We start from the raw sequence: 27,135 nt of genomic DNA on the forward strand, positions 1-27,135 counted from the left end.
AGGGGGCCAGACATTTAAGGAACAGATGACACTGGTAGCCTCACTGTTGGGGCAAAGGAAGAAGGAGACGGGCCACCGTACAGTCCAGGCACTAGCTGAGCCTCCAAAGCCGTGGACGCAGCATTCGAATTTTGGGAGGGACTGGTCAGTGCTGAAGGTAAGTCTCCCCTCCTCCCTCAGGAAGGGGACAAAGCTGACCACCTTCTGAGCCCAGAGGGGACTACAGGGTAGAGAGCAGGAATAGGGACAGGGGAATAGTCTCAGAACCCAAAGGTAGAAGCAGCCCAGGCAGAGATATATTAGGGGGTGGAGGGAGGAAATAGAGTTTAACCCCTAACTACCTGGTTTAAAGAAGGCTTTGGAGCCCTCTGGGACACCTCCGGACTGGAGTCACGAGCTAGGAGTCTAGTCTGAGTGACCTTAGACAGGGTCATTTCTTTCAGACATCAGATTCCTCATATACAAAATAGGGCTTTAAAAACTGCAATGCTGGGCCAGGCGTGGTGGCTCACACCTGTAATCCTAGCACTTTGAGAGGCTGAGGTGGGCGGATCACGAGGTCAGGAATTGGAGACCAGCCTGGCCAACATAGTGAAACCCCATCTGTACTAAAAATACAAAAATTAGCCAGGTATGGTGGTGCGTGCCTGTAGTCCCAGCTACTTGGGAGGCTGAGGCAGGAGAATTGCTTGAACCCGGGAGGCGGAGGTTGTGGTTAGCCAAGGTCGCGCCACTGCACTCCAGCCTGGGCAACAGAGCAAGACTTCATCTCAAAAAAAAAAAAAACAAAAAAACTGCAATGCTGGCCAGACGCTGTGACTCACACCTGTAATCCTAGCCCTTTGGGAGGCCAAGGCAGGTGGATCAATTGAGGTCAGGAGTTCAAGACCAGCCTGGCCAACAAGGTGAAACTCTGTCTCTACTGAAAATACAAAAATTAGCTGGGCATGGTGGCATACACCTGTAATCCCAGCTGCTGGGGAGGCTGAGGCCGGAGAATCGCTTGAATTTGGGAGGAGGAGGTTGCAGTGAGCCGAGATCGCACACAAAAAAAACCGCAATGCTGGTTAAATACAACATGGAGGGACATCCATTCATTGAGATAACATGGTACTCTGAATAGGAATGAGGAAACTCTATCATCTGGCATGGAAAAAATCTCCAAGACATATTAAATGAAAAAAGAAAGGGTCAGAATAGTGTGTATAATGGGCTACCTAAAAAAAAGGAAGATGACAAGAACGTATGAGTTTTCCTATTTGCATGACGGAGGTCTAGAAGGAGCCTAGAGACAGGCTACCTGTTGCAATGGGGAAGGTTGTAAGATAGACAGACACAGGAGTGGGTGGGAGCCTCTCCATATGGATTTTTATATTGTTTTATTCTTTATGTGATTGAATTACCAGTTCAAAGAAAAATGTAAGAAAAACTAAACCTTTGCCTTTACCATGTCGCAAACACAAGCAGAACTGTAGCAACGTTTTGTCATTTGTTTTAGCATCTGGGTTCCCCAGGGCCCAGGAATAAGAGCCACAGCTTCCTTCTAAGGCCCACTCCAGTATGTCTTAGGAAGTTCTTTCTTAGGTCTGACTGCATTCCCTCCTGATGAAACATCCAGCACTGCCTCCTTAGTGCCATGTAGCTATCAATAGGTATCCTCAACTCCCTCCAGGCCTTACTTGGTTGGCTGGGTAAGTCTAAGCCCTATAACCCCTCCCTCTGAGACCTTGCAATAGTTTGGAGTTGCTCAGTGAGAGGACAGGACTATTGGGTCTGGTAACTAACCAGGAAAAGGGAGCTAGGAAATGAAGAAAAGAGAGCTTGACTGCTCTCCTGGCCCTCTCCTGTGTGCTTCCATCTCCTCTTATGTCTGAATACACACATAACATCTCTGAATCTCCCTCCTACTCCCTGTCTTGTCCTTCATGGCCTCATCCTCTCCCCAGTCTCACAGGTGAGTGCCCACGCCTGCTGTCACCATGACAACCATTCACAGCCAGCAGATGCTGCAGGAGCACGTGTCCATGGAGTTCTCCAGCTCCACCACCCACGTGCAGACCTTCTCCCAGACAACCAAGATCGTGGGAGGCAAGTGGAATGGGGGCAGGGAATGGATCGGGAAGGGCAGCTATTCTTCCTCTACACCTATCCCTTGGGTGGCCCCAGTTGTGCCACTAATGGGCCCCTCAGGAGCCCACAATACCAACAGCAACCCCCACCCAATGTGTGCTTCTAATCTGGGCTTTGTTAAAGCTTCAGTCAGCTGGATGTACACCACATATCAGATCTCCAGGAAAACAGCTTAGAAAAGATCAATCATGTGGATGTGTGTGAATGATTGATAAGCTCTTAATTGCTGAAGGAGATCAGAGCCATAGGTGAACGGATTATGTCTCCAAAGGTAGAACTTCAGGCATGGGGGAAATTAGGAGGGTAGCCACCTTACCTACATATCAGTAATACTGACCCTGCTCCACTTAAGAAATAGGAGACTTGGGGCTACCAGTGGAGAGAGAAGGTGAACACATAAACAAGAAGGTGACCTTAGCTTCCAGGCTTTTAGCCCACTGGGGCCAGACTTGCAGGAGGGCAGATCCAAGGGAAAGCTGAGAAATGGTCTCAGAGCTGAACAGAGTGTTTTAGTCATGTCTCTAGTGGAAAGAGATTAAAAGATGGCCAGGGGCCGAGACATTGGATACCCCTTCTCACAGTCATTGCTCCTCCCTCAAAGCCTCAAATGGATAGAGTCTCTCAAAGTCTTCTGTGCACAGAAGTCAAGGCCAGATAAATACTCTATACCAACCAACACCTCCTGGCCAGTGAGGCAGAGCAAGTGGAACAGCTGGGACTCAAGGCATATGGTCTAGACCAGAAGTTCCAAACTCAAGTGATTTATAGCAGTGATTCTCTGCCCTGGCTGCACATCAGAGTCACCTTAGAGCAGGGGGTGGGAGGAGGGCAAAAATACGGCAGTACCTGAGTCTCACCCCAGACCATTCAATCAGGTATTTCTTATAAAGTTCTCCATGGATTCTAATGTGCAAACAAAGCTGAAGACCACTGACCAACAGGGCCCAGGCAGGGAACATAAATGTAGGGAAGAGACTGGGGTAAACTAGATAGTATATCCCATCTAAAGGGGCAGCCACTATTCACCTCCCACTGACTGTTGCCATATGGGAATACAAGTCCAGTGTTGAGAATCCAGAAATCCGAATTTTTATGTGAAATCTTTCTATTTCAGATGTAGGGCTACTTTTTTGTTTAAACATTGTGGAGGTCACATAAAAGACATCTGCAGGCCAGGTATCCCCTGCATTCTGCCTGTTTGAGACCTCTGGTTCCTATTTAAAAGCAGGCCATGAGAGCTTCTTAACACACTTTTCCCCCTCTGTCAGATTAGTGGGATACTAAAGGCACCTACTTCAGTGGGATACTGTGGAGATTAAATAAAATCACCTCTGATATGTGCCTAGCACAGTTCCTGACTCAAGGAAAGTGTTCCATGATTCGGAGCAATTGTTATGAATTGATAACTCACCAGCCAAGAAGATTTTCTGTAGTTTGATGCTGCAAAAAGTTTTTTCTCTTCCAAATATAAAATTATATTTCCACATTGAAGATGTGCTTTCAGATAAGGATATTCCCATATATAGCCCCACTGGAGTGGGAATGTGTCCTGTCCCTCACTCAAGAATCACTACTGCCAAGGCAATGAATGCTGAACCCACAGAATGGCAGGGAGAAAATCTAGAGCAGAGCTCAGCCAAGCTACAGACCTCCCAGGCAGAAGCAGGCCTAGCCCCTCTTAATGCTACTGGGGGACCAGGACTTCCAGGACAGAAGCCTAAGAGACCAAGAAAATTCCAAAAGAGAAGCCACCTTTAAAAAAAAAAAAAAAATAGGACTCAGGGCTGTGGCCCCATAAAGGTAATGGACCACTGAGGTGTGGGAAAGGAGTTCGCGTCCCCTAGTGGTTGAAACTTGCCATAACACAATGGCCCATCGCACCCTGCTTTCTCCCCACATAGCTGGTCCTGGTCCCACTTCCCTAAATGCCCTTTGTTCCCATGCTCCACCGTCCCCTCAAGAAAGCTCAGTCCTCCCATCGCGAGCTGGGCTTCTACCTGGAGCCCATTCTGACCTCTCGCCTGCCTCCACAGAGGAGGTCGTGACGAGGAAGTCCTCGAGCACAGTGGAGTTCTTCAGCTTGGTGACCCGGAGCTCCAACATCCCTGCGGGCGACAGCGTCCCAGAGTTCGTGGAGAAGCCTCACCCGGTCACCGCGCCCGAGGGTGTGTTGCTGCCCATGGCTCCCGGGGCCCCCAGTGCTTCGCTTTCTAATCGAGTGTCCCCACCCTCCCTTCCACCCCAACGACCTCTAATGCTAAACCCTGGCAGAGCCTGCCCGAGGGTTCCTCCCCTGCCCGGGACCAGGCCCAGGTGTCTGGGAGGAGGCGGGGAGCCGGCAGAGGGTGGCAGAGGCTCTAGCCTGGTGGCTAAGAGGCGAAAACACGTCCTGTGCTCATCGCAGGGGACAAAGCCGTGTTCCGAGCCCGGGTGCAGGGGAACCCCAAACCCTACATCTCCTGGAAGAGGGAGAGCGGCATCCCCATCAAGGAGTCCGCCAAGATATTCTACGACAGCATTAACAAGGAACACGTGCTGAAGGTGCGGGGGCCGAGCCGGAGTCTAGTTACGGAGAAGGCCAGAGGCAGGGACCCCCAGGGCGTGCCGCCAGTCTCCTCACCAATGAGAGCCTTAACGGCGGCCCGAGAACTGCGGCAGGATAAGAGAGGCGGAGTCAGGAACTGGGGTATTCCCGAATGAGCAGAGGACCCAAAGTACCCCCAGGGCAGAGCAGAGCAGGGGCAGAGCCAGAACGTGGTGGGGCGGGGCCCAATGGAAGTGAAGGGGCGTGTCCACAAGGCGAGTGAGCCAAAAGGAATGCGGGACCAAGACGGTGGCCGTAGCCATGGAGGGCGGGACCATTGTGGGTGGAGAGGTGCCGCAGGGACTGGTCCGTAGAGTAGGGTTGAGGGTCAGGGGCTCTGGACTCTCCAGCTGAACCCTCTAGAACAGCCTCCCCAAGGACAGACCATCCTTAGGTCTAATCAGCTTCCGGATCACTTTCTGAGAGCCGGGCCTGCCCAGCTGCAACCCCTGGCTCCAAGCCCTTCGAGGAAAGAGAGGGATGGGTCACAGAGATCTAGGCCTATAATTACTTCTGATCCTATAATCACTCGGATCCTGGCCCGATTTCCCGTTGTGAAAGGCAAAGAGCCTCCTTTTTTCCCCACAGACAGAAGTAGTCTCCTCCCAAAGACCCATCATCACTGGACTCTCAGCCCCGCACAACACATAGGAGCTGCCCCAGGTCCCCCTACTGGCCACCTCTTACACAAGCTCATTCATTCAGCAGACACTTTCTGAGAGTCTTGGTTTCTGACAGCCTAGCAGGCTTCTGCAAGCACCATGCAGACGGGTACCAAATCAGCCTTACTCACCACCGCTCCTTCTGGGGCTCAGCCCAGTGCCTGGTACAGAGGAGTAAATTGTATTAAATGAAGACTCAGCAAGATGATGCCAGAAACTGCAGATAGAGTTACAACACAGGGGAAGTCCTGCCTTCTGGGAGCTCACAGCCAAGGGGGAAAGTCTGATGGAGAAGCAGACAGTTTTATTGCTATGGAATCAGGCTACAAACATGCATACTCGCACTGACTGCTAGCTGGTACCTCCAAATCATATAGGCTGCTCAATCCTCCACACGTATACCCAACACTCAGCTCCTATTGGCCCCTTTAAAAAAAAAAAAAAAAGGCCTCATTCCTTATCTCAGAGAAAGTCTCCCTGTGGTTCCTTTTCCTTCCCCCTCTAATGGCCGGACTTTGATCCAGCTGGAGCCACTGACCTCAGATGACTCTGACAACTACAAGTGTATTGCAAGCAATGACCATGCAGATGCCATCTATACTGTATCTCTGCTGGTAACAGAAGGTGAGTTGGCCCCTTCCTCTTGGCCCTTCTTCTTAGGGGCCAGACTCCCCCTGTCTGAACCTGTCCCTCTGTGTGTCCTCAGGTCAAGAGAAAATGGACTTCAAAAAGATGCTGAAGAAGCGGTGAGGCTGGCAGGTCCCTCTGCCCAAGATATTGTCTCCTCATCCAGGCTGAAGCCTCTCAAAGGCCTCGCCACAGGGCCCTGAGTTCCAAGAATCTATGGAGTAGGGAGGGGTTTCTCAAGGTTGGGAGAGGCATTGTGTACAAGCTTAGTCCCTTCCTCCTTCTCCTAGGGCACCCCCTGCTCCCAAGAAGCAGCAGAAGAAGGTGGCAAATGAGAAAGAGATGCTGGAGATTTTGTCCAAAGTGCCCAAGAAAGACTTTGAGAAGGTCTGCATGGAGTACGGTTTCACCGACTTTCGGGGGCTGCTCAGGAAGCTCAAAGAGATGAAGAAGAAAGTAGAGGTGGAGGTCAGTACCCTGCAGGGAGCAGGGGCCTGCAGGCTAGGGGCAAGGCCTCACCCAAAGTGCTAGTGTCTGTGTATTTCTCAGCAGCAAGGTCTCCCCAGTTCTGCACACACATACTCAGAGGCATACTCTCTACTGTGAAAGCAGCAAGGGAGCACAAGTCACCTTCCTTCTACTTCTGTCTTTACCACTCCCTGATATACTTGCATGGACCTTGGAGTCAGATAGACCTAGATTCAAATCCCAGTTCTAGGCTGGGTGCAGTGGCTCACGCCTGTAATCCCAGCACTCTGGGAGGCCAAGGTGGGTGGATCACCTGAGGTCAGGAGTTCGAGACCAGCCTGCCAACATGATGAAACCCTGTCTCTACTAAAAATACACACACACAAAAATTAGCTGGGTGTGGTGGCGCACACCTGTAATCCCAGCTACTTGGGAGGCTGAAACAGGAGAATTGCTTGAACCTGGGAGGCGGAGGTTGCGGTGAGCCAAGATCACACCACTGCACTCCAGCCTGGGTGACAGAGCAAGACTCTGTCTCAAAACAAACAAACAAACAAATCCCAGTTCTACTGCCTTATTAGCTGTGTGAACTTGGGCATCTCTCTGAGCTTCAGTTTCCTCATCTACAAAATGAAAATTATACTTCCTTCTTTCATTTGTTTGTGTGTTGTTGCTGTCATTCACTGGTTCACTCAACCAACTCATTAAGCGTCTACATTGGAATTAGAGAATCTATATAATAGGCCCAGGTACATAGTGACTATTCTATGAATGATGGTGTTTTGTGTTTTTTTTTGTTTTTTTTTTTTTTGCTCATCCCCCATAATATTCCTCTCCTCCTAAATATTTAAATTGATCAGTGGAGCAGTGCAGGTTGTTATCTAATTAGCCTAGTCATTTCTCCCCATACGCTTAAGAGTTTCTCCAGGATTGAGGACACAGTCTGGGCAGGCTTTGGGTACCACTGACACTTGTCATTTTATTATCATAATCTCTCAGGCCATCCGGATTCTGAAGCCCCTGGAAGACAAAGAGACCAAGGTTGACACCACAGTGGTCTTTGACTGCATAATGGAGCTGAAAGACCCCAATGTCAAGATGATATGGATCAAGGTGGGGGATGCCTAGCCAGGGTCCACCTTGGCAATATCTCTTCCTCTCTACCCCCTTCTTTCACTATCCATAAGCCTTAGCCTCTCTTCTATCCCATCAAGAGGATGCCTCCTGGTATGGTTGAAAGAGGCTGGAATTGGGCTCTACTGTTAATTGTTTCACTCCTTTGTTGTGTGACGTAAGACAGTCACATTCCTCTGTCTATGCCTCAGTCTACCCATCTTTAAATTGAAAGGCTTGATTAGACAGTCTTAAAGGTCACTGAAGATCTTTGCCTCTAAGGGAAAGCATCTAATGAACTCATGCATATTAAGAGCTCAGGCCTGTGAGGAGGCCTGTGGGGAGGCAGGGATCTTGGATCCCACCAAGCCAGATGATGAGGCTATAGAGATCATAGGAACCTCTGTGTGTCTTGAGGGTTGGACATGCACCCTCCAGCTTAGGCTGGCATTGGGGAATAGAGACCTCTGGAAGCCTCCTCCTAAAGCCCTTCATCAGCTTTCCTACCTGTTTCATGAGGCAGGGTACTGAGCCACTGAGGATCCAGTACTCCCTGGGCAAGTACGATGTGAAGCAGATGGGCACCAAGTACATGCTGGTTATTAGCAACGTGAACATGAACGATGCTGGCATCTACAGCCTGTCCGTGGGCGATAAGCGGATGAGTGCAGAGCTCACAGTGCTGGGTATGAGTGGGGGCATGCAAGGGCACAAGGAGGACATGTCGGGTTGGAAGAGAGGAATGGCCAGAGATGTGGTCCATGGGGATATTGAAGAGGACTATGGGACTATGCAAGAAAGGATTGTGTGGGGATGGGAGTCAATAGAGGGAGGAAGCATCAGATGTAAGGGAGAGGACTATGAGACAATAAGTACCTTGGGGCTGTGCAGCATAGTGATTAAGAACATAGACTCTAGGCCAGGCGTCGTGGCTCACACCTATAATCCCAGCATTTGGGGAGGCTGAGGTGGGAGAACCGCTTGATGCCAAAAGTTCAAGACCAACCTGGGCAATATAGTGAAACCCTGTCTCTACAAAAATGAATAAATAATTGGCCAGGTATGGTGGCACACACCTGTAGTCCTAGCTACCCGGCAGGCTGAGGCTGCAGTGAGCCATGATCCTGCACTGCACTTTAGCCTGGACGATGAAGCAAGACCCTGTCTCAAAAAAAAAATAAGTTAAAAAAAAGAACACAGACTCTGGAGCTAAACTACTAGAGTTCAAATCCCAGTTTCTGCCACTTATGAGCTATGTGATTTAGGTCAAGTTATTTAACTTCTCTTTGATTCAGTTTCCCCATCTACAAAATGGGGAATAATGGAATCTACCTATATGATCATCAGATGAATTAATATGGCTACAATGGTGCCTGGAACATATCTAAAACCACAAAAGTGCTTTTAAAATTGCTGTTACCGTTACTGGGGAGAAGACCACGTGAACATTATAGGAGGGGACTCCAGGTGAGAAGGGCTCGAAAACAAAACCAAAGGAAGGGTGCTTCCCCCCAGCCATGGGCTACAGGAGGCCAGTGACACGTGAGTCCCCTCTTCACCATTCTACCCCTCACGAGGGACCAGCCCAATGACTGCCCCTCCTGCTGTTTGCTGCAGATGAGCCACTGAAGTTCCTGGGAGAGATGAAGCCTCTGAAAGTGACAGAGCGCCAGACAGCTGTGTTTGAGGTCCGCCTCTCCAAGAAAGAGCCCAACTTTGTGTGGAAGTTCAATGGGAAGGAGCTGAAGAGGGATGACAAGTATGAAATCACAGTGTCCGAAGATGGTCTGACCCATATGCTTAAGATTAAGGATGCCAGACTCAGTGACAGCGGCGAGTTCTCTGCTGAGGCGGGGAACCTGGTGCAAAAGGCCCAGCTCACTATTGACCGTGAGTCGTTGGGCAACAGCCTAAGGGGTGGGCTTTGTGACACAGCAACCTCCATGCAGGTAGTCATCATTTATATATCCCTCTATCCATCCATCTCCTCTTTGCAAAGCCCTGTGAGAGGTACTGGAAAGATAAAGGGGATCTCCCCTCTGTTAACCCCTAGTCTAGTAGGGGAGGCAGGTATGAAAATGAAATTAGAATATCAGTTATTATTCCAAGAGTCAAGACACACTGGGATCTTACTATCAGCTGTGAGATCGTGGACCAAGAAAGTATTAGTCTATGTCTCTAATGTCATATATTACAGCACATCTGTGTCACTCTTGACTACTTACATTCTGCTATCACAACTACTTTGGGAATTCCCACATAATGTAGGTACACCAATGAGCATGTCATACATCCGAACCGCACCTGGAATCAATATCACATGGAATCATCATTGCTGTGACGGAGGGAGTCACAAGGGCTGTAGAAGACCAAAGAAAAGTCATCACCTGGCAATGTCAGAAATAATATAATGAATGATGTCCAAGCTTTACCAAGAACTAAAAGGAGTTCCACTTTCAGAGAATGAGGGAGAGTAGAGAACATCCCCAGCAGAGGTAATAGCATGTATAAATGTCCAGACATTAGAGAGACAATGCAGGTATGGCTGGAGCTCCAAGGGGGCATTAGAGATAGTGAGAACTGTAAAAGTTCTCACCCCATTTTACATATGAGGAAACTGAGACTCAAGAGAGGTAAATGAGTTTTATATAGTCAACTAGCAAGACAGGGCCAGAGCTAGGACTCTCCCTGTCAGGTACTTCTGTGAGTCACATATTGCACACAAACACATTCAACATCACAAGTTCTTGTGTTTTCTGGGGCCAGAAGGAGGGACAGGGCTCATGGCTCTGTAGCTGCAGAAAAAAGATGTTGTGGTTTAGGAGCAGGCCCAAGTGTCTGTCCATCCACAGGCATCCCCATTAAATTTGAGAGCAACCTCAAAAATGTACGTGTGAAAGAGAGGAGCCGTGCATGCCTGGAGTGTGAACTGACATCCAAGGATGTGACACTGCGCTGGAAGAAGGATGGGCAGCTGCTGATGCATGGCACTAAGTACAGCATGAACCACGAGGGCAAGCGAGCAGAGTTGGTCATTGAGGATGCACAGCTCAGTGATGGTGGCGAGTACACCGTGGTGGCCATGCAGGATGGAGACCCTACTGAATACTACAGTACTGCCATCGTCACTGTAGAGGGTAACACCCGCCCTATCAATCCCCACTGACCAATCCACCTGACCCTGGCATTCCCTTACAGCGGACATCAGTTGCCCCCTCCCACTAACTCCAACCCTCCCACAGACCATGACCAACTTGTGTCTCCCCACTCTGATCACCCTCACCTCCTAAATTCTGACCATCTCTGACCTCCCATGCCCTGAACATTTATACTTCCTAGACACTATCATCCCCCATCTTCCAGACTCTGTCCCAAATTTCCTGACTTCGTCCTTCACTTTCAGACTCTAACCATCCCCAGCAACCCTGATATCCCAGACATCTTGATCCCAACCATCTCCTACTCCCTAACCATAAACCACTTTTCACAGACCCTGGACACCCTCAACCCCCAATGACCCTATGTATCCCACAGTCTAGCATAACCACAACTAAACATCCCAACTCCAGCGACCGCCTGCATCTTCACCATCTATTTCCCTCTTCAACCCAGCATCCTAAGTCCCTGCTGACCACCCTTCACTAATCAATGAAAACTGGGAGATGGCCCCATTAGCCATCTCCCAGTTTTCCTGGTCACTATTTCTCAAGCCACTGACCTTTCCCCATCCCCCTCCCACCTATTGCTCCAGTTCCCCCCACTGACCATCCCCCAATGACCTATGGACCACAATGGCAAGCCACCTGCTCATCATAAATTATTTTGATTGACGCAGCACCCCTGACCAGTCCCATGACCATTGCCACCAGCCCTTTTCCCAGAAGTCCCTCCCACCCCAACATCCTGAGCCAGTACCTTGCCCACCTTTCTCCCCAGAGCGTCTGGCCACAGTGAAGAGCGGGATGTCCGACGTGCACGCAGCCACTGGGAGCCCGGCTGAGTTGTGTGTAGTGCTGAACGACGAGAAGGTGGAGGGTGTGTGGCTGAAGGATGGCAAGGAGGTCTGAAGCAGGGGCCAGGGAAGGGGGTGAAGGAGGTAGACCTATCCTATGCTCACACTCACGCCCACCCCTGGCCCCCAGATCACAGACTTGCCAGGCGTGCAGATTGTGAAGCAGGGTGCAGTGCACAAGCTCATCTTCCCCAGTATGGGCCCTGAGCACGAGGGCAAGTACACATTCCGGGCCAAGGGCGCGGAGAGTGAAGCCTCTGTATTCATCGCAGGTATGGATCTGTCCAAGGCAGGCAAAGCTCAACCATGCCTGGCCCACCCACAAGCTCATGGCTTCTCCCCTGCCCCATGGGCTCCTCCATGCCAATGCTCAAGCCTTCCCTGCCACCCCGCTCCACAGATCCTCCTACCATCGACCCGTCAGTACTGGAGGCACTGGCCGCACACCCCATCACCGTAAAGGTAGGCCACACGGCCCACATCAACGTCCCCTTCCGGGGAAAACCGCTGCCCAAAGTGACATGGTACAAGGATGGCATAGAGGTGACGGAGGAGGAACGCGTGTCCCTGCAGCGTGGGGAAGACCAGGCGCTGCTCACCATCTCCAACTGTGTGCGTGAAGACAGTGGCCTCGTCCTGCTTAAGCTCAAGAATGACCACGGCTCAGCCACAGCCACTCTGCACCTTAGTGTGCTGGGTAAGGGCAGGGCTGGTCTGGGCTGGGCTGAACTGAGGGCATCTGCTGCCCAGACTCAGGGCAGAAGGCAGGCTGAGGAGGATGCCAGAGATAGAGTTGAAGTTTGGGCTGGGAATGGGCCTAGAAGGCTGGCTTTGCAGTCAGAGCCTGCTTTCTAACTTCCCAGCTAGCTCTTGGCCGAGTGAACCTCCCTAAGCCTCAGCTTCTTACCTAGAACAGGGTGATTTTTTTTCTAGTAAACATTTCTAGTGAATTTAAAGTGCACAGCTAAGAACACAGGACATAATATACTTTCAGATATGTTACTTAAGTATTGTTATTGACTTGAAGAGGAAAACTTGATAGGAGGTAAGGTGGAAATGAGGTGAAAGACAGGTGAAATTGGCCAGACACAGTGGCTCACGCCTATAATCCCAGCACTTTGGGGGTCCAAGGCAGGTGGATCACTTAAGGTCAGGAGCTCGAGGCCAGTCTGGCCAACATGGCAAAACCCGGTCTCTACTAAAAATACAAAAATTAGCCAAGCGTAGTGGCACACAGCTGTATTTCCAGCTACTCGGGAGGTTAAGGCACAAGAATTGCTTGAACCTGGGAGGCAGAGGTTGCAGTAAGCCAGGATCAGGCCACAACACTCCAGCCTGGGTGACAGAGCAAGACTCTGTCTCCAAAACAAACAAACAAAAAAAGCAACAACAACAAAAAAAGGGGTGGATTTAGGGTTGGAGGTGAGGTTGATTGGAAAGAGTAGTGAGTTTGAAAGTGAAACAGGGTGAGGTGGGAGGTCAGATACAGCTGGAGACAAAATAACGTGGGAAAGATGGAATGGGGATTGGGAATGGGATTTGGGATTTGTCTGAACATGAGGATATAAGGAAAGAGATAAGGAGCTGGCCTGAATGTACTTATATTCAACATGCCACATACACGCCATCACCACCTCCTCCACCTGCATTTCCATCGAGCTGTGGGATGGGAAAGTTTGAGTTTCAATTCAGCAGCAAGACTGAGCACCTCCTCTGTGTTCTCACTGCTGGCTACACAGAGATGAAGTATCTCCAGCAGTTCCTCAATCCAAAAGGGGTGAAACTGGTAGACAGACTGTAATTATAACATAAGGTAAACGGTGGTACTAGAAAGCACTGGTGTTCTCAAAGCTCAGAAGGGGAGAACTGGTCTGGAAGGGGACAGGGAGATCAGCTAAGGGCAGGGGACCCTAAGGTCTCTAGTCTACCCATTGCTAGGCAGATGGGAAACTCACGGGGGCAAGGATCAAACTGTTTGGGCAAGTCTTAGAAGGAGGGATGATGGACATAGGGAGGGGCAAAGGGTCCAAAAAGCTCAAAATCCAGCTATACCCTAGTCTGGGCAGACCTTTGATGAGTGGGAGGAGGCTCTTCTGATCCTTTGTTCCAACGCCCCATTCTGAAGCTGTTCTCTGTCCCCAGACCGTCCGAAGCCTCCACAGGGCCGGGTGGAGTTCCTGGAGCTCTCAGGTAGTTGTGTGCACATGAAGTGGAAGGCCCCAAAGGACAATGGTGGACGACCTGTGACACAGTTCATAGTGGAACGGAGGGCAGTTGGCAAGAAGTCCTGGATTAAGATAGGCGAGGTGGATGGCAAAGTCACCAACTTCTCCACCAACAAGGTGGAAGAGGGAAAAGCCTACCAGTTCCGTATCCTGGCAGTCAATTCAGAAGGTGTGAGTGACCCACTGGAGACGGAAGAAGTGTTTGCAGGAAATCCCATAGGTCAGTGAGATAGCCTGGTGCTCAGTGGGGAACCCAGGGGTCAGCGTGGGGGCCTTCAGCCAGGTATACACTGTGGGGAATTCCACAGGAACATCTCTCTAGCTGTCTCATGAGACGGACTGATTCCAGAGTAAAAACAGAACATCATTTTGGGGAGGAATTCTCAACTTTGTCCAGTCATATCACATGCACAACACACTCCCATGGGTATACCCAGGACGTACACAACTTCAGGGAACTGACTCCACTTCTTTCTCCATCCCAGAAGTCATCCCAGAATCCAAGTGAGCATGATGTTGCTTTAGGGATAACCTTGAAACCACTCTAACTTTTTCCCCACAGAAAACCCTTGACAACATTGGCATTTTAATTATAATTACAGGCTGGGCACAGTGGCGCACACCTGTAATCCTAGCACTTTGGGAGGCCGAGGTGGGCGGATCACCTGAGGTCAGGAGTTCAAGACCAGCCTGGCCAACATGGTGAAACCCTGTCTCTACTAAAAATACAAAAATTAGCTGGGCGTGGTGGCAGGCTCCTGTAATCCTGGCTACTCAGGAGGCTGAGGCAAGAGAATTGCTTGAACCCGGGAGGCGGAGGTTGCAATGAGCCAAGATCGTGCCACTGCACTCCAGCCTCGGCAATAGAGTGAGACTTTGTCTCAAAAATAATAATATTATTATTACTGCAAGTTAATTACTTGCTATACCTCTCCCAACTGATCTCCAAATCTCGTGTCAGGACAGTAGATTGAGAATAATGGGATTGGGGGTCACACTGTGGAAAAGTTTAAGTCACTGATTCTCAATGTTGGCTATACATTAGAATCACTTGGTTTCTTTAATAATGCTAATAATACTTGCCATTCACACCACGCATAGAATATGGGTAGGCGGGACCCAGACACTAGTTGTTGTTAGTAGGGTTTTTTTGTTTTGTTTTGTTTTCATTTTTGTTTTTACTTCCCACTTGATGCTAATGTGCAAGCAAAGTTAAGAATCATTTGTGCCAGGCATGGTGGCTCATGCGTGTAATCCCAGCACTTTGGAAGGCCGGGACAGGAGGATCACTTGAGCCCAAGAGTTCAAGATCATCCTGGGCAACACAGTGAGACCTTGTCTCTAAAACAGGAAAAAGAAAAAAGAATCACTGGTTTGAGTTTATTTAAGCAGGGGAGGCAGAAGTCAGCATGAGGTGGGCAACTATCTACATGCTCCCCTTCCTAACCTTTGTGCTCTCTCTGTCCCCCATAGAGCCTCCTGGTTTTGCCTCCCAGCCTCAAGTGACTGATGTGACTAAAGAGACTGTGACCATCACGTGGAATGTCCCTACCCAGGATGGGGGAGCCCCAGTGCTTGGCTACATTGTAGAACGAAGGAAGAAAGGCAGTAACCTGTGGGTGCCAGTCAACAGGGACCCCATCCAGGGTGAGGTCCCTGGGACAGAGGCCCAGGAGGGGCCAAAGGTGGTCTTGTTGAGTGGACCCATTAGCTGCTGACATAGTCCCTCCTCCAGCTCTTCTGGAATTTTTAACAACATCCCATGACCTCCTCTTCGATGTCTCTCACTCTTGTTCTCACCCCATGGATGCCTCTGGCCTCACGACCCCTCATCTTCCCATTTCAGGCACCAAGTGCACTGTGAATGGTCTCCTGGAGGACACAGAATATGAATTCCGAGTTATAGCTGTGAATAAGGCAGGCCCTGGACAGCCCAGTGTGCCATCCAGCTCAGTAGTGGTCAAGGATCCTGTTAGTGAGTATGGGGCTGCCAGGTCCTGACACATAATGGAATTAGCCCATTCAAAGTAGAGAAAGAATTTCTTCCCTGGGGAAGTATGACAGGCGGTACCACAGTCTCTACACTCCGGAAACTGCCAGTCTCATAGAGGGTCAAGATTCACATGCAAGAGAAAGTCAGCAAATAAAGACTGAGAGTCAGGGACAGTGAGGAGGTGGGGTACAAAAACGTTTTTTAAATTTCGTGTATTTCTAGTTAGGTGAGGTAGGAGAGGCAAGCTGAGGGTTGAGTAAGGGTGTGAAGTAGATGGTTGGAGGGTGTTGCATTTAGGAAGCAAGGTGAGGGTACTGCCTGGAAGTGGATGTGGTGGAGATGGTTGGGTTAAAGGCTGGGGTTTTGAATATAGAAGCTTTGAATGTGTGGGGTATGTTGAATTTAAGGGGTATTGAGTTTAAGGATGAAAGTGTTGAAACAGTAAGACAACTGAATTTGAATTTGGAGGTTGAGTGTATAAGGTTAGGTACTGAGGGTGTTAACTGCGGGATCTGGAGCTAGAAGTAGTGAAAGATGGGGTTCAGGAGTATTGAGTGGAGATGAGTTTGGGCGGGGGGCGCTGACTACATGTCTGTTCTACCCCAGAACCCCCAGGCCTGGTCCAGGACCTGCATGTATCTGATTCCTCCAACTCCAGCATTTCCCTGGCCTGGTGGGAGCCTGCAGAGGGAGACCCACCCTCTGGCTACATCCTTGAGATGAGGACTGAAGACACAAAGGAGTGGTCCAAGTGCACAAAGATCCCCATCTCAGGCACCTGCTACACAGTGGGAGGACTCACGGAGAGGCAAAAATACTTCTTCCGAATCCGGGCTGTGAATGAGGCTGGGGTTGGGGAGCCTGTGGAGCTAGACAAGGGGGTCCGTGCCATGCCACCACCAGGTGAGGAGACAGAGAGGGCTGGGGATTCATGCCCAACATGGTACCTCCAAACCTTCTCCTCTGGGGCCTCATCCCACAGGAAAATCGGATGATGCTATGATCATGAAAAAGTCATCCATAGTTATTGTGCCTGGACAAAGTTAGGGGTAACTTCAGGGGCACCCCCACTAAAGCAATCATTGTGTGCCAAATAGCATCCACTGTGTGTCAAAGTATAACCACCCAATGGGTTCTTCTTGCCCATTGCACACACAAAACCGGTTCACTGAGACCACAGCATTGCAACAAAGAGTTTAATGGACACAAGGCCAGCCATGCCGTATGGGAGACGGAGTTATTACCCAAATCAACTCCCCGAAAATTCAGAGGCCAGGGAGCCTGCTTCTGAGTGGGACCACAGGACCGGTGGGGTGGGGGGCTCAGCACGTCCAGGTGGAGCTATCAGTCGTCAGAAATGCAAAAACCTGAAAAGACATCTCAACGACCAATCTTAGGTTCTACAATAGTGATGTATTTGCAGGAGTAGCTGGGGAGTTGCAAATCTTGTGATCTCTGGAATAATGGCTGACAATCTTTTATGTCTACACCTTAGCAGAATTCAGGCTCCTCACATCCTCCTAACCTGGTGGCCTTTCATTAGCTTCGCAAAGGTGATTTAGTTTGGGGGAAGGACTGTTATCATCTAAACTATAAACTTAAAAAATGTCTCTCCCAACGTTAGCTTGGTCTGAAACCAGGAATTATTAAGGGCAGTTTGGAGGTTAAAGGTAAGATGGGGGTTGGTTAGATCAGATCTCTTTCACTGTCATAATTTTCTCACTGTTATAATTGTTTTCAATGGCAGTTTCAAAAGCAGGTGTTAGGAATATAGAAACAAGACACAGGACTTGCCTTCCAGGGTCTTGCATACTAGTAGAAGGAGACAGATAAGAAAACAAATGAATGTTTCACAGTGTTACAGGGCAGCTAGATGTCTGTATGGCCTGTAGTGGGGGCATAAAAGAGGAGAGGTTGGGAAGGCTTTGATGAGGAGGCTTAAAGCAGAGTCTTCTTGAAAGAGAGATCCATGCCTCCACCTCTGTCTCCTCCATCTCAGCTGCACCCAAGTTTGACCTCAGTGCCCGGCTGAAGAGTCACATGGTGGTTCGCGCTGGGACAGCCCTCTGCATCCATGCAGCCTTCTCCGTGAGTTGTCCCTGACCCTGACCTCCATACACTCTCCAATAACCAAAATGGCTATTGTAGCCATCACAGTCTCTGACTCTGACTCTGCCCCTCACCAGACCTCTAGTGCGACAGCCTGGTGGGAAACTCCTCGACAATGGAGGAAGGCCTGCCCCCAAATATCATCTGCGTGACCAATTGTGCCATCTCCTGTCACTATTCAGGGCTCACCACCACCTGACGTGATCTGGCAGAAAGATGGTGTTCCCACCAAGGGCCGAGAAACAATTACCAAGAGCAAAAACCACTCCCAGTTCCTCATCAATAGCGCCAAGCGCTCTGACTCAGGGGTGTACCGAATCTTGCTTCAGAATGAGTTTGGAGAAGCACACTATGACATCCATGTGCGCGTAGCAGGTATGGAGAGAAGGCAGAGGCCTCCAGGACCCATCCCTGCACACTCTCCAAAGTACGGCTCCCCAGTGCCGCTTGAGTTCCTACCACAGGAAAGTTGTGCCTTAGGGTCATGAAGATTTCTTTGACAACCTAGAGCAAAACTTTATCATACAGAGTATGGTCAGCAGAGAGAGTAGAAATGAGTGAGGAGCAGGAGGGACAAATGGAGATGAATCCATTAAAAATTGGGGTGACCGCTTAAAGAGAGCTGGGAGCTTTAAAATAAAGCTCTAAACCCCCAAGGAAGGAATGGATTCACTTTTACTGAACAGTAACTACATGCCAGGCTCTTTACCCACTATTTCTATGAAATAGTCATTGTTAGCTCTATTTTGCAACTGAGGAAAGAAGTTTCAGATAAGTAACTTACCCCAGGTCACAAGGCTAGTAAATGGCAAAGCAGACTTCAGAAATAGTTTTCCGACTCCAAGACACCAGCTGCCCGAGACTTGCCCCATCTTATCTACCATCGGACTTGGCAGATGGCTGGGTTGGGAACACAATACTTCAGGTCCCCCAAGGTCGCTGACAGATCTTCCAACTCTTCCAGATTTCCCTCGGCCCCCCACAAACCTACGGTTGTTTGAGGAAGTCCCCAACACAGTGACTCTGACCTGGAACCACAGCCCAGATGTGCAGGAGGACAGTGAGGCTCACTATGTCATCATGAAGCGGGATGCAAGCACCGCCGCCTGGTACACGGCAGCCGAGCGTGTCTTCAGCAACAAGTACACAGTGACCGGGCTGCTCCCAGGCAGGAAGTATTACTTCAGAGTGGTGGCTCGGAATGAAATCGGTGACAGTGAGCCACTTGACTCCAAGGACACCTGGCTCATCAATAAAGACCAGAGTAAGTCTGGGTGCCCTGATGGTGGGGATGACATAAGGATCGCAAAGGGTACCCAAGAGGCAGGATAAAATCCGAAAACCATTGAGATAGAACGGTTACTATCTGGGACGCTGCGGAGAGAAGGAAATGTTGGCTTTCTTCGGGATACTTAGGGGTGAGACTAAAGCGGAGGTGGGGAGGTACCTTTGGGGGCGGAGACGACGGTGGAGGGGCTGCGGAGGGACTTAGAGCGCAGACTTAGACTGCGTTCTGCTGAGGGGAGGGTCTGACCGGGCAGAGAACAGGGGAGGGCTCTAGGGAGCCAGGAGGATGGCTGGGATCCCTGGAGACTAGGGGTTAAGGGTGGGGGCCGCATCGGGAAACTCCAACTGAGGAGCTAAAGGGATAAGACGGGAGACTGTGGACGCTGATATGACGTAGGGGAAGCTTGGAGGCGGAGTTAAAGGCTGGGAATAACAGGGTCCAGGAAGCTGGCGCTGGAATGACATCTTGGCCCCGGGTGTATGGGAAAGCATGGCTTGGGTGGCAGAACCCTGGAGTGGCTGGGGATGGGGCTGGGGGGTCCGGGGGAGGTCTGGGGGCTGGTGGGGAGCCCTTAGGAACCAGTGTAACATTGGGCCCCCAGAGTTAGTGGCGCTGGGAATCTGGCCTAGGTCCTCGGGGTTTCGTGTAAGCTGAGCTCTAAGATGTGGGTGGTGGGTGGGGGCCTTGGGGCGCGCTCACGGCCGGCCCCGCCCCGCCCCGCCCCGCCCGCGCAGTCGAAGACCTAAGCGCCAAGCTCAAGCCCTACGAGAAGAAGGACTGGCGCCAGGCACCGCGCTTCCTGACGCCCCTCAAGCCACACACGGTGCTCCGCGGCCAGGACTGCACCATGACCTGCGCCTTCCTTGGGAACCCGCGACCCACAGTGACCCTCTACAAGGGCGACGTCAACATAACAGCCAACTCGAAGTTCTGGTACAACTCCACCAGCGGCGTGTGCACCCTCGTCATCCCCACCTGCACGCTCAAGGACAGCGGCGATTACAGCGTGCTGGTGGAGAACGAGCTGGGCAAGGACTGCAGCAGTTGCATGCTCACCGTCTATGGTGAGGGCGCCGCGGGGTCCGGCCTCGGGGAAGGGGAGAGGCGCAAAAGGCTGGTCTTGTGGGCCATTGGTCAGCTCTTTTTTTGGCTGGCACCGTTTTTTGACCTGACTACCAACAGGTGGTGCAAACATTCTTAGTTGGCCACAGTTCTTACCACTCTCCCATCCTTTCGATGTCATTTGTTATATGCCTGGTCCCTGCAGACATGAGAGTTCTCAATCCCTAGATAAGATGTGGTTTGCAACTCTTGGTGAGCCTAGACCTGCCTTCAAAAAAAAGATACTCGTGATCAGGATTTAACCAGACTCACCAATCACGATCTCTCTGGCAGGGTTCTGGAAATAACCTTTATGTTTACAAAATTTTGCGGGTGATTCTGATGTGCAATCAAAATTAAAACTGGTCTAGGATAAGAGCAGGTGGGGGGCACAAACAAGGGGAGGAGCGAAGGGAACCCTCCCTTTTGTACATGCATGCCATGTTTCTACTCATGTGTGCACACATGGGGGAAGCATTTTATTCCTTCCCAGTCTACTGTCTTCATAGCCACACAGCTAGCAGCATGAACTCTAAATGCAAAGCTGGCCTGCCTTGCTGTTGCTTAAATTTCCCCCGGCTTTCCTTTCATGGTAAAATCCCCAACCAACACGGTTTCCCCCTCCCCGACCTCTCATCTCATCTTCTGCTACTCCTGAACCTTCCATGACACTCCATTGCTGTGGTCTCCAGGGTTACAAACCTTTTTTTGTCCAGTTATAGATACCTTTCTTTGGGGAAAGGACCTTGTCATGTTGCTCTGTCTCTTGAGTGCTTAGCTAAGTGTCTGGCACTGAGACAATATCTCCAGAGAGGCTGCTGAGCTGTGTAAAAGAACTAGGCCAGGGAAGGCACTGTGGGCGCTATCCAGCTTTCATTCCACAGCTAAAGAGATCCCTGATAACTCAACTCTGGTTGTAAGCACAGCATGTGGGCCCAGGGCCCTGGCTCTGCCACTGACCAGCCATGTGACCTTAGCAAGCTACCTCATTGAGCCTGTTTTCTCATCTTCTTTATAGGACTGTGAGGTTTAAATGAGATAGTACAGAATTGCCTGGCACAATGTCTGGCAAATATTAACTGCTAGATAAATGGCAGCTCTCGCCCCTTCCGCTCTGCCAACCCAAGATTAAGGGTCCCAGGGTCCAGCTCCTGGTTTCCTGCATAGGAAGTCCAGCAGTTTGGAATTTCCCTGGTCCCCAGCATCATTAATATAATGAATACTTGCTTTGCTCTTTCAGACAAAGATGATAAGTCAATTGTAGCATCCATCACCGAGAGTCTGCAGAAGAAATCAAAGCACCTTATGTGAGCTCCAGCCCAGTCCAGGCATCAGGAGGCTGTTACGATGTGGAGCTTCTTGGCCGGTCCTCTGCATGGCCTGGTGTAGGAAGCCCAGTTTGCTCTCTGGTGTTTGTCAATGTCAATGTAAACATTCAGTGAAGGGATGGGGCAATAAACTAAATTCATCCTTTCCTATTCCTGAGGGTGGTATACAGCAGGGACCAAGGGGATGGATGTGATTGCATGATGGGGAATCCCAGACCTGGACCCCTGAAAGCCTAGTCCAAACCCACCCACAAGGCAGTGACCAGCCTTCCTGTGACTGGGCCTAGACTTCCCTTCCCCTCCTCCACATCCACATGGCACCTTATCCCTCCCCTCAGAGCTTGGAGGCAAGTCCTGCTGACTTCATCCTTCTCCCCATCCTGCTCTCTCCCATTTCTTCACACTAGGTAGGTCTGTGTTCAGAGTTCTGAAGTTTGAAAGGATCAAGATCTTCCCTCTTTAGTATCCAGGGTTCAGAGCTAGAAAGGATCGATCATCCAGCTCACTAAGTTTCAAACTTACGTTTTTCAGTGGACTCCTTCCACAACAAAACAAAACAAAAAAACGCAACCTAAGAAGCTACTGGACTTGAAATAAGGATAGGGGGTCTTTGAGCCTGCCTTCTCTCATTATTCCTTCGCTAACCCCTTACCAGGAATCTCTGCAAAAACTAATTTGGAAATCACTGATTCATCCAACCACCCATGACACTTGAGTCTCCTAAATCACATTCCCACAAATGTGCAACACCTCTACTGATGGCATATCCACCACCACCGAAGGCTTCCCTTTCCACTTCTGGGTTAGGGCATTGCCTGTTAAGTTGCAAATGCTCCTGGAGCAGAGTGACACATTATTCTGCCAGGGCTTTACATCTAATGAATGAATCAGTCAATCTAATCCCATTGCTCCCAGCTGTTCAACTAAGCCCAGAGTCCAAGATGAGGGAGATGCTTGAAGGGAATCTGGATCATTTTGAAGGAAGCAGCAGGTCTCGAGTCGGGAGGGGAGGAGGTGGGCAGCAATAGGTGACACTGGATAACTAAAGGTCACCAAGGGTGCTGGGCACCTGTGCACAGGGGAGTACAACAAGGACAAATTTGGACAGTGACAAATACCACCCATCCCCCATCCTCCTAAACCACATCCTCACCTACACCAGGGAAGTGAGACACACTCCAACCAGCACAGTGTCACCAGAGCCAGGGAGCCAGCCTGGCACCAAGATGCACTGCCCAGGACTGTGACTAGGCTGTGAGGACAGCCAGAGCCCCTGGCACCATGCCCCCATGCCCTCTCCAAGATAGGCATGTGCCACACAGGCCCACAAGCAGAGCAGCCAATGGCTCTTGATTTTTATTTTTTTTCACACGGGCAGCAGAAGATGGAGTTGTCCCATCCTTGCTCCCCTTGCATTGAATGTGCCTTGGGTCTTAAAACCCCAGAGTGTCATTGCAGCCCCCTCCTCTTGCTCCTAGTGTAGGAGGGGCAAGGAGGAAAGCCCTGTGAGTATGTGTGTTGGAGGGGAGAGGTCCCAGCTCCCTGAGCCAGGCTCAGCACCCCTCAGCAGCTCCCTGAGGCCCTCTCTCTGTGAGACTTTTGACAGACAGACAGCAGGACAGAAACATATAGCAGAGAAAGACATAGGCAGACTAGGAGACAGGCTACACACACACACACACACACACACAGAGAAGTTGGCCCCCTCCTTTGGCATGGTTCACCCTAGCCCTGGGGACAGGATCTAAGGGTGGTATATGGGACCTGAGCTTTGGGCTTGCCTGAGAGAGAGATGGGGCCACTTGAATTCTTGAGACCCCAAGCTCCGAGACCAAAAAAGTTCTCTCTCCTGCCTAGCCTGGATCCACACCTCTTCATATCCCCACCCACCACTTAGAAATTGAGATTGTTCAAGTAACAAGGATAGAAGAGGGAAAAGGGAGGCTCCACTCTCATCCAGTCTTCCCAACTAGGGGCCTGTGAAAGGGGCTCCTGGGTCTAAGTCTTCTCAGCACAGATTCTCCCATTTCCCTCAACTCTGTGCAGATGAAAAAGGGGAGGAGTGGACGAACCACTGCCATTGGTCCTAGGCATAACACATGGAGTCAGACTCTTCCACCTGGTAGGGGAAGGGGGTGTGTCAAGAAGCTGAGCACCATCACCTTCCAGGAGGGCTTTTGAAAGTCCTGATGGGGTAGAGGTGGGGAGATGTCTACTTCTGGCTCCAGTCAGGGATTAGGCTGGCTCTTTTAGCTCTCAGCATTGTCCTGGACCACGAGTTCCACTAGGGAGATCCTTTTCCAGCCTCCCCACTCAAACTTGCAAATTCCTCAGGCAGAACCTGCTGCCCCAGGATGGCACTGCAGCCATTCTGATCCAGCTCCTGCAGCTTCCCAGGATCTGGGCCCCAGCCCCAGGAGGAGAGAGGGGTGACCGGACCCTGGCACCTCAGTTGGCCTTGCTCAGTCTGTAGTGTTCCACAGGCTCCCGGCTTTCGACAGCTGACAGGGCGACGAGCATTTGAGCCGCATAGTAGGTGGACATGATGAGCGCCCGAGAGTAGGGCACAGGAAAACAGAATTTGTTGAGGGCGATGGTCAGGTCTGAGATCATAAAGAAGAGTGCACCACTGCCAGCTGCCAACTCTGTCCAGCGCCAGTCTGCCCCGGCCAGCCGCAGCCCTGCCATAGCTCGCCAGCCCATGAAGCCGATAAGGGCCACATAGACCCCCACCAGGTAGGTGAAGGCACCTGAGAGGCACGGGTAGAGGAGGGCATAACACAGACCAGACAGCACTGCCATCACCAGACCTGTCCGAAGAGCCAGTGGCCGCATGCCAAAGGCTGAGGCGTAGAACATGTGGGTCACAGCAAACATCAGCAGACCTGGGGGTAAGAGGGGCGAAGGCAGCTGAGGGCAAGCTTGATGAAGAATGAGTAACAGGGTGGGGGTAGGGATGGAGTGGAGTGTTTGGGATAACCCAGCAGCTTTGCTTTGGGATAACAGGGGTAGGAAAATCTAAAGTTAAAGACCCCCACCCCAGTCCCCTGAAGGACTCTGGAACTGATCACTAGTTCCCCTGCGAGGTCATCCCCTAACAGGGACCCTCACAGTCCCTGGTCTCAGAAACCCTCAGGCTCCCCATACTCTGGTTCAAGAACTCCCTCTTCCAAATCTTTGCCCACAGCCCCAGGACCCCTCTATCCCCAAGCCTCAGGACTCCTCCCAGGCAACTACTATGGCCACTGACCATGCACGAAGTATCCTTGGTCCTGCCAGATGAGGAAGGCGTCACCTACAGCAGAGAAGACAAGCCCCACAAAGATGCGGGTGGCACTAGGGTGGGCCAGCAGGAATCCCAGGCCATGGGCCAGAAGGAAGAGCCAGAGGCAGAAGATGGGCAGGCATTTGATGAGGGTGCTGACCCACGACGGGCTAGATGAGGGCAGCCAGAGCACGAAATACACGCAGGTGGCCTTGAAGAACGGCACCAGTTTGGGTCCTTCACTCTTCACCTGGAGGACACAGGACAAGGGCAGCACTCAGAACCTGGGGGCTTAAAGCCAGCATCCTCAGCCTAGGCATCCACCCAGAGACACTCCCACCCATACCCCCACCTCACTTCCACCCCCAACCTGAGAAGACTGACACAGAGAAACCCCGCCTGACCTGCCTCTACCAACCAGCAGGTTGTGGCCAAACCCATCACTGCCCTGAGGCTCAGTATACTAGGAGGGGGAAGGGCTCCACTGTCCTTGCTGTCTGCCTCCACTCTTGGCCCTGGGGCTGGGCCAGAATAGTCACTCACTGGGCAGCAAACAAACTTTGGAATAATGTCCCCTTCGGCAGCCTAGTGTGCTTCTCCCTTCCTGCCCCCTCCTTCTCCCTCCTCAGGGCCCCTTTGGCCCCCCTCTCTGCCAGCAACAGCCCCCAGCTGTCTGGAATGGAGTGAAGTCAGTAGGAAACCACAGAGACGCCCTGACTGGCCAACTCGTGATCCTCAGCATGGGGCCAGGGTGCAGCCTTAGGGCCCTGGCAACACCAGGTGTGTGCCAGGAATGTGGGAAGGCAGGCAATGCCAACCACCTCAGCCACCACAGCCTCTCTCTCCTCAATCAATCTGTTCCTCAGCCTCCACTCCACCTGCCCCAGCCTGAAGGTGGCATCAAGGGCAAGGAGAGCTATGCTAGGGATGCTGGCTAGACAAATGGACCCATGAGTTGGGAGCAAGAAAATTGTCCCTCAAACACCAAATATTTCAAGGATTGAGGGAAGGGAGGGTGTGTGTCAGTCAGTCTCATTTCCCAGAGAACAAGAACAACTCAAGCCACACCAGAAAGAGGCAGGAAGGGGGGGAGGGGTTCTCTTCCCAGCTTCTGATCTGGAGCCAGCAGACAGGCTGGGAGATGGGGAACTGAGAGGGGGAAGTTAGAGCAGCTGACTTGGTCTCAGCCGGATTAGCAGAGGGCAGCTAAAGAAAGGTTGTCCCCAAGGCCACTGCAGGCAGAGTCCAAGCTGGGGGAGGGGGCTGCAGCGATATTCTGAATCTGTGATCCTTGAAACTCCCTTGGGCTGCTAACAGATTCCTTGAGGGTGATATGGAGCAGCTGGGGTTCCCTGTACACCCACACTCTGCCCAAAGTGATTGTGTCTCTGGCTAAGTGAGCTGTCCAACACAGGACTTGGGAAACACTCAGACTCCCAGACCACCAGGTACTTAAGGACTAATCAGACTGTGATGATGAGGATTGGGAAGAGGCAGATGGGTGGATCCAGGTTCCAAGCCTTTCCTTGTTCTGCCAGAGGTAAGAGCAGTGAGAAGAGATGACTTCCACTTCCCATGGAAATTAAGGCTGGTCAGGGTAGGGGTATGGTCAGGGTAGGGGCATGGTCAGAGGAGGAGGCTGGAGGGGATGCCCAGGCCCACAATGCCCAACAACCACCTGCCAGCCCCTGGGAGCATTAACCTCCGCTCCATGGCCTCTCCCAGCCCCATATTTTCTAGAAGGAGATACCAGCAGTAGCTAGGGAGACTCTTACAGTTATAGGGAAGCCAATAGTAGAATAAGGAGGATGGGGAGACGAGACAAAAGGCTCGAGCTGAGAAAGTCTGAAAAGCAGGGGATGTCAGAGAGAATGCCCCCTTTTCCTCCAGCGCGTTATCAGCGCTCCTTAGACTCAGGGGCGTCCGCCAACTTGTTTACAAAATGGGGAAGGTTAGGAAACAAACTTGGGACGGCATTCCCAGGAGGTCCCCGTCATCCTCCCAGCACTCCCCGCCCCCACGCCTCCCAGTGGTCCGCCTACGCAGAACCCGGCGGCCGCCAGCGGTCCCCTCCCTCTCCCGGGCCCCGACCCCGCCGACCGGCGCCAAATACGTGGAGATCAACAAAGTCACGCTTCCGAGTCACGTGGCCAGTGTTTTCCTCCCTCCCGCGGGCGGGCTGGGGGCGAGCGAGGAGGGGCGAGCGAGGAGGGGCGCCGCGAGTCTGAGG

General features: G+C 51.2%; 2 protein-coding genes across 2 annotated transcripts in view; one reads left to right on the plus strand and one right to left on the minus strand.

Annotated features, from left to right (window-relative positions):
* Positions 1–21,788, plus strand: IGSF22 (immunoglobulin superfamily, member 22). Its single transcript, XM_011977332.1, has 23 exons — positions 1–157; positions 1,947–2,088; positions 4,164–4,295; positions 4,535–4,671; positions 5,901–6,000; positions 6,083–6,122; positions 6,294–6,471; positions 7,471–7,584; positions 8,108–8,270; positions 9,202–9,474; positions 10,437–10,721; positions 11,521–11,645; positions 11,727–11,868; positions 11,997–12,293; positions 13,739–14,041; positions 15,295–15,468; positions 15,668–15,796; positions 16,421–16,717; positions 17,814–17,902; positions 18,106–18,298; positions 18,888–19,187; positions 19,946–20,275; positions 21,553–21,788. Exons 2-23 carry the CDS (start codon positions 1,980–1,982, stop codon positions 21,621–21,623), a joined length of 3,981 nt encoding a protein of 1,326 aa, XP_011832722.1. The 5' UTR covers positions 1–157; positions 1,947–1,979; the 3' UTR covers positions 21,624–21,788.
* TMEM86A (transmembrane protein 86A) overlaps positions 21,307–27,135 on the minus strand; it is a 6,873-nt gene continuing 1,044 nt past the window's right edge. Inside the window, exons 2-4 of the mRNA XM_011977382.1 lie at positions 26,955–27,129; positions 24,891–25,181; positions 21,307–24,525 (exon numbers count right to left, since the gene is read on the minus strand). Coding sequence (XP_011832772.1) covers positions 24,089–24,525; positions 24,891–25,181; positions 26,955–27,129 — 903 coding nt within the window. The 3' untranslated portion in view covers positions 21,307–24,088. The remainder of the gene's footprint in view (positions 24,526–24,890; positions 25,182–26,954; positions 27,130–27,135) is intronic.

Source organism: Mandrillus leucophaeus, unplaced genomic scaffold, assembly GCF_000951045.1.
Source record: "Mandrillus leucophaeus isolate KB7577 unplaced genomic scaffold, Mleu.le_1.0 Scaffold1025, whole genome shotgun sequence".
Classification (NCBI taxonomy): domain Eukaryota; kingdom Metazoa; phylum Chordata; class Mammalia; order Primates; family Cercopithecidae; genus Mandrillus; species Mandrillus leucophaeus.